The sequence below is a fragment of the Alligator sinensis genome, unplaced genomic scaffold (assembly GCF_000455745.1).
Source record: "Alligator sinensis unplaced genomic scaffold, ASM45574v1 scaffold203_1, whole genome shotgun sequence".
Taxonomy (NCBI): Eukaryota; Metazoa; Chordata; order Crocodylia; family Alligatoridae; genus Alligator; species Alligator sinensis.
The window spans coordinates 3,444,409-3,451,326 of NW_005841949.1; the positions used below are offsets into that span (position 1 = coordinate 3,444,409).

Below are 6,918 nucleotides of genomic sequence, written 5' to 3' on the forward strand. Positions count from 1 at the left end.
AATGAGAATGGGGTGAGAGACAGTGTCGAAGGCTTTCCTGAAGTCCAGAAAGACTACGTCCACTGCTACCCCTGCGTCTAAGGATTTTGTGACCTGGTTATGGAGGGCCACCAGGTTGGTTTGACAGGACCTGCCTCTAATGAACCCATGTTGGTTCCCCCTAAGCATAACCTCCCCTGCTGGCCCCTCGTGGACGTGCGCTATGTTAATTCTCTCAAAAAGCTTACCCAGGATCAAGGTAAGACTAACTGGCCTGTAGTTTCCTGGGTCCTCCTTCCTCCCTTTTTTGAAAATGGGAACCACATTGGCCCTTTTCCAGTCCTCTGGCACCATGCCAGAGCACCAGAGCACATAAAGCTGTGTCAGGGGTTCTGCAATGACCTCTGCTAATTCCCTCAGCACTCTGGGGTGGAGATCGTCAGGACCAGCTGATTTAAATATGTCCAGTCCCTCCAGAAGTTCCCTGACTAGATCCTCACTGACCCTAGGCCTGAGTGCACCTTCCCCGGGGCATATGGAGGTCCTGGTGGGCGGGGGTGACCCGGTCCCTGCTCAGGAAAATGGAGGCAAAGAAATTGTTAAATATGTTAGCCTTGTCATCTGGTGTGACGACCAGATTTCCTAGCGTGTCTTGCAGAGGCCCCACGTTACCCGGTACCTTCTTTTTACCCCCTATGTATTTAAAAAAGGACTTCTTGTTGTCCTTGATCCAGGTAGCTAGTCCCAGTTCCATCTCCGCCTTGGCCTTCCTGACCGCCCCCCTGCAGCCCTGAGCAACCGAGGTATAGTCCTCCCTGGTGATGGGCCCTCCCTTCCATTGGGTGTACGCCTCCCTTTTAGCTAGGAGACGTTCCCGTATGCTTTTGGTGAGCCATGGGGGCTTTTGCGCCCTCTTGCCCCCTTTGATCCATGTTGGGATTACCTCCCTTTGGGCTTGGAGGATCATCTCCTTAAGGAACGACCACTCTTCTTGGACCCCTGACTCCTCTCCCCTCTGGGACATCAGTGCCTCCTCAACTCTGCTCAGTGCCTCCCCAACTGCGTATCAATAAATTTGCCTACTATCAAATGGAAAGGTCATAGTCAGTCTGAGGGTTTTGCGTCCCCCCAGAACAAGGCATCTGGGTCATAAATCCAGTGCCAACAGGGCATTGCTGTAAAATGTAGTGTGTGTCAAACTAATTTCAGTTTAGCACGATCATGTCATTGTGTACATGCACAGTACCTGCAGTGTTTAAGCTAGTATCTGCAGTGTTTCCAACTCTGTGGGCACATCTACACAAGACATTTACTGTGGAACTGCCTAACTGGCTCTGCAGTAGTCTGAGCATCTACACATGTGGCCCTGTTAGAACACAGAAAACTAATTGACTCCACCATTGGTTAGTACTTATAAATACAAGTACTATCCTGTTCTGGAATTCTTTAGTGTGCAGCAATGCACATGTATACACTGGTGGGGCAAGCAGGGGCACGAGGGTGTTTCAGTGTGGAGGCTACCTACTGGCTAGCCCCACACTGGAGCAACCTCATGCCTCAGCCAGCTCCTTGGAAGCACCTTGAGCTGGGTTGGAGCAGCCCTGGGTTGCCAGCCAGGGCTCCTATGTCCCATCTATGTGCCTGTGTAAATGTGGCACACAGCAGCAATAAACCCCAGCACAATATTTTTATTGCTTTGCATTAATGGCACGTATAGATGTACCCTGTGAGACTCAAACCAATTTCTACATCTGTCTTCTAGCAAAGCACTACTCTTATAATGACTTTCAGCTCTGGCCAGGTAAAAATCCTGGGACTGTCTGCCTGCCCCACTGCTCATCTCTTGGGAACAGTGGCCTATCAGGGATGCTGCAGGAAACAGGGTTTGGGAAGCAACAGAGCTTTTAGAGGAAGAGAGGAAGGAGCAGAAAGAACCCAGAGTGGTTCTTCTCCATCCTGTCCTTGCTGTGGGCAATGGGAATGGCTCTTCTGGTTTTCACCATCCCACTCTGTTGCATGTGTCCTGGGAAGGGCGCAAAGCAGGTGAAGAACCCCTGTAGCTGATCTCCTGGACAGAAAGGAACCTGGATACAAGCTTGGTAGAAAGAGGACTATTAAAGTCTTCAGGACAGAGTGCCGTGGGCAGGGCAGCATACAGCACAGGAACAAGGGCCAGAGACACACGCTTACATTTTTACCTTTAGAAAGTTCCCTTTAAACATACACCAGGGATGTGGATTAGAAACAGGATAATGCCTCAGCCACAGACAGCATCAGAGTAGGGAGCATTGCTGAATTTTAATAATTACAAAATTTAGATTTGTAAGCATATTCAATAAACATCTACTCCATATAAAAATATAAACATTCAACACATAATAAGAAAAATATATTATTTCAGGTGTTAGAGACTCTGGCACTTAATTGATTAGTTCTTTCTTTCTTAAGACTTGCAAAAAACATGTTTCCTTTCAAGGTGCATGTCACAATTCCTTAAATAGCCAATGACTGCCTATGGGTTAAAGTGCAGTCTCAGCAGCCTTTGGGGAGGTGGCAAACACCTCAGGAACCTTGAATTGAGCCATAGAGACAATGGGGAGATTTTCAAATGTACAGGGAGGACTGGAGATGGCCAACTCCCACTGACTTGCAATCAGAGTTAAATGTCCTTCTGGCTTTTAGGCCTTTGCAAATCTGCCCCAAACAGCTTGAATGATCACTTGCCGTGGCTTCAAAGGCACTGCTCCAAATCATATTGCACGTGAAGTAAGAATCAAAGCCCATTAGATGTGGGCTTTCTTGGACTAGTGATGAGAAGCACATTTCATAGTTGAAGCTGCTACATAAGTCATGGCCCAGAACCAGTCCCTGGGTATTCTCACTTAGAGACTACTGTCTGCTATGCCCAAGCTGATCTCCACAGCCATGCTGGACCATGTCAACAGAGACAGCCATTCACAGAGTGGGACTCAAGGTGTAGAGAGTTTTCAGGACCAAAGTCAACAACTGAATTACATCCATAAGCAAAAAGGAGATACCAAAACTATCTAAGAATTAATATAATATTTATATATGTATCCCAAACATTTTGCCCCAGGTAGAGCTTCTGAGGAGCCCTCAAGCATAGGCCCAAAAAGATCACATTGCATTAGTCTAAACTGGAAGTCACACAAGCTTAGAGAAGTTAGGGGCAGATCTGCAAGACAAGGGTGCATGTACCTGGCTAGACACTGATGAAACGGGCTTCTCACAGTCACTGAGGCTTGCAAGGATTCTAGAAAGGTGTGAAGAACCAGGGACTTCACCAATTTATATATTTGAGGGCAAAAGGAGGAAATCTCTCTCAGTAACATGGCCAGGAATTGCTCACTCTGCCATGGCCATGAAAGCTTCACCCTAGCCTCATCCCTGGATATGTTACACAGCAAAATGTAGGCCTGCCTCAATCCAGCTGGCATAGGTAACAACAGCAGCTGGGAATGAACAAACTTTAGCAACAGGAATACAAACCCTTCAGGGACTCTGGGTATGTAAATTCTTCCTAACACTTGCTGTGTAGACACAGCCCTTCTTCCAGCCTGGTCCTAGTGCCAGTTAGCGGATGGAAAGCACTGGTAGCTCTGATGAGCAGGGCTAGGGACAGAAGTTACACATAAACCAGTTTAAGTGATCAGAAACTGGTTTGAACCAGTAGCAGAACAGAAGTTCAGTGTACATAAACCAGTTTCAAAATGACTCTAACTGGTTTAAGATAAATCTGGTTGAATGTATTATCAGATTTAACCGATTTGGGTCAAACTGGTTTATGAAACTTCTGTCCCAGACCCCTTTCTGATTCAAGTTAAATCACAGTCCCCCAGCATCCCAGCATGCTGTGCAGCCCTGGGCTGGGTTGGGAACAGGGAAGGGGGGTTAAATTTCCCTTCCACCAAGTACAAAGCTGCCTTTCCCTGTTAAAGCCTACTGCTGGCTGCAACTGTGGACTACAAATCTCAGAGGCACCTCTAAGCAGGAAAAGAAAGTGATGACCAACCCTACAGAGTCCTGCTCCTGTCATTCTGGGCTGTAAGTCTTAGAGACCTTGGGGGCAGCAGGAAACAGAAGCAAACACACAGCCCATGCTGGCTATGTGCCAGAAAACCATGCTCTACCAGCTTCTGGCCTGAGCCACTGCAGGGATGTGGCTGCATATCATGAATCAAAAGTGAGTGTCTGTTCAGTTGTTTCTCACTTTAGTCTCTGCAGTTTTGACTAACCTGCAAAGACTGAATCAATTCAGCCTGGGGTTTTTTGACTGTCTGTACTTAGCCTAGAAGACTGGGTGCTGAGTTGCCCTTGAGCGCCAATGCCTAGGGACTGAGGCCCATGTATCACTCTTCCCAGCATCCCACACATGTTAGAAAGAAGTGTATGGAGTCTCTGACCCTCCTGCAGGTCTGTCTACCTTTCCCAGTGATATATGTATCTATAATCTGAAATGATCAGCTCCCCAGTTTTGGGCTGACCTGAAGGAATTGTAGGTGACAGGAGATAATGTCTTTACATTTGAGTTCTGCTTCCTCTCTCCTTTGTCCTTGCAGTTTCATGACTGGAGCCCTGCGACAGACAGATACCAGGCACTCTTCCTCCAGCTTTTCCCTTTGGCTTTGACAGAAAGCAGCAAAAAGGGCATGAAACAGAATAGAGCCCTAATCTCCAGTCAGAAGAAGCTGTAGCCCCACTCTGCTTAAAGTCCCCTGTTTTTTCTGGCAACATTTACAATGAATTGGTGCTTTAACTGAGAGCAAAGGGGCAAGGGTGTGTGCAACAACAAAGGGGTTTAATGCAGCTGAGAGCCAGAGAGAGGGATCCCTGTAAGGAAAATGGAGTGCACATAGAGAAACTGAGTCCTTTGGCTAGTGGTGGACTTCATACAGTTCAACTCCCCCACTTGGTATGTGTGGGGTGGAGTAGGTTTTCTGTACATTCCTAATGGCCATATGTGGACACAAGAAGCCAGGCAGTAACTTTGGAGAAGTTCATGCCTCCTCCACTCTCTTGGCCATTTTCCTCCCCTCTCTTGGGGGCTGATTCCTCATTCTTGATCCCTCTGGGCAGAAGCAGTTCTAGGTGGGGAAAGTGATGACTCAGTCAGGACTCGTCTGGCTGGTGTTGGGCTGCAGTTTCATGCTGTCAGAGCTGCTCTGGGAATGGGGTGACTTTCTGGCCTGCAGCACCATTGTCCAGTACCAGAGGAAAATGAGGAAGCCTATGGAAGAAGGATAAGATGGTTGTGGAGCACCCACCAAGCACAAGATGTCAGGAAAATGGACAGCACAGAAAACACATCAACTGTCATATATAGAGAGAGGCCCACTTCCTCCTGCTCACGCCCTGCACAATAATCCCTTCATTGCTGTCACTTCCAATAGAGCACTCTGTAAGCACTCAGCAGCAGAGCCAAGCTAAGACAGGGGTATAAGCAGGAGATCAAGTTCTTGTTTGTTGGCTCCTAGTGCCCTCATGTGGCTAGTAGGAACATGACACAGTCTTAGATCTTGCACACCCTCTGTCCCTTCTCTCACACAAGAAGCCTAAAGGCCTTACAGGAGATACACCCTGTTAGCATGGAGTGGGATTCTCTTTGTCAGCAATGAGCCCACTGCAAACTGGGTCTCCTCCTTTATCTGAGTGAGCGGGGGGAAGCTCCTCCTTGTAAACAACCTAGACTCCTGCACCTGGTACCTCAAAGGTTCATTGCCTGGGTTACACCTGGATGACTAGGTTGCACACTCACCTTGGAGGGAGTTGATGATGGTGAAGAGGTAGATCGTGACAAGCTGCAATGTTCCAGAGGAAAAGGAGAAAAAGGCCAGTGCCCATGGGAGACCCAGCACGAAGCTCAAACCGAGGAGTGCCAGGGCATGCTTACATGCATGGCCCCTCTTGTTCTGCCTGAGGATCTCCCGTATCATGGCTGCAAGCATGACTGAGTTGAACAGGAATACCAGGCTGAGAAAGCCAAGGTTCACCATGTTGTGGATCAAGGGTTTTGTGATCCAGCAGCTGGAGGGAGGAGAAAGGGCACATGATTAAGACCATGGGAACAGAAGCAGGTTAAAAATGGATCTGCCAGAATATTAGGCAGACTCAGCTACTAGTACAGAGTTAAACACGGAAGGCTGGATCCCCAACTGACATAAACCAATATAGCTCCACTCAAGTCAATATACCAGCAGTTACCCAATTGGTTGATATTAACTATAGTGCATGCACAGTGCATATTTGAGAGCAGGGGGTTGCAGCAATTGGTTGTGTCACCAGGGTCAAGGTGGCTCATTTCCTAGTCATTTCCAATGACTTACATGGTTGCATCGGTAGATCTGTCCAAGGATTCAAATACTGCAATCTGGAATGGTCCGTAATTTGTCCAATCAGTCAGGAAGATCACAGCCACAAGAAAAGTAGGAAGTCCTAGATGCCAAGATTAGCATTAGTGAGGCCTGTGTGATGCAGCTAATATTCGCTTCGGATTTGGCCGATTCAGGGGACAGTGATTTGATTCAGCCGAATCTGATTCAGAGATTGGGCTGCTGCCGAATCTCCGAGTCACCCAGGCCCATCCCCCGCCCACTCTCCCAGCCTGGCAATGGCTGTCCCACCTGCCCCAGCTCCTGGCACCTTGAAAAAAAAAAAGCCCTGACTCACCAGGTGCTGTCGGGTAGTGGGGTGATCCCCACTGCCCCCCACTGCACCATACCATGTAGGGGGCTCTGCACAAGCCCCCTGACTCCACCCCTCACTCTTCCAGCCTCCCTATGGCTGCCCTGCCCAGCTCAGCTCCAGCCCTTTAAGAACCCCCCCCAACCCCCCTGGACTCATGGTTCCTGCCTGGCGGGGGATGGGGGAGCGGGGGGGCGGCGGGGGGAGGGCTGGGGGGGCCGGCGGGGGGGGGGGGCG

At 48.8% G+C, this 6,918-nt stretch overlaps 1 protein-coding gene across 3 annotated transcripts in view; it reads right to left on the reverse strand.

Moving 5' to 3' along the window:
* Positions 1–3,750: 3,750 nt before the first annotated feature.
* The window catches only part of ADGRG1 (adhesion G protein-coupled receptor G1), a 32,166-nt gene continuing 28,998 nt past the window's right edge, over positions 3,751–6,918 (reverse strand). For all 3 annotated transcript variants that reach the window (XM_025199744.1, XM_025199743.1, XM_014518310.2), the window contains exons 12-14: positions 6,324–6,432; positions 5,756–6,024; positions 3,751–5,227 (exon numbers count right to left, since the gene is read on the reverse strand). In XM_025199744.1, coding sequence (XP_025055529.1) covers positions 5,106–5,227; positions 5,756–6,024; positions 6,324–6,432 — 500 coding nt within the window. In that variant the 3' untranslated portion in view covers positions 3,751–5,105. The remainder of the gene's footprint in view (positions 5,228–5,755; positions 6,025–6,323; positions 6,433–6,918) is intronic.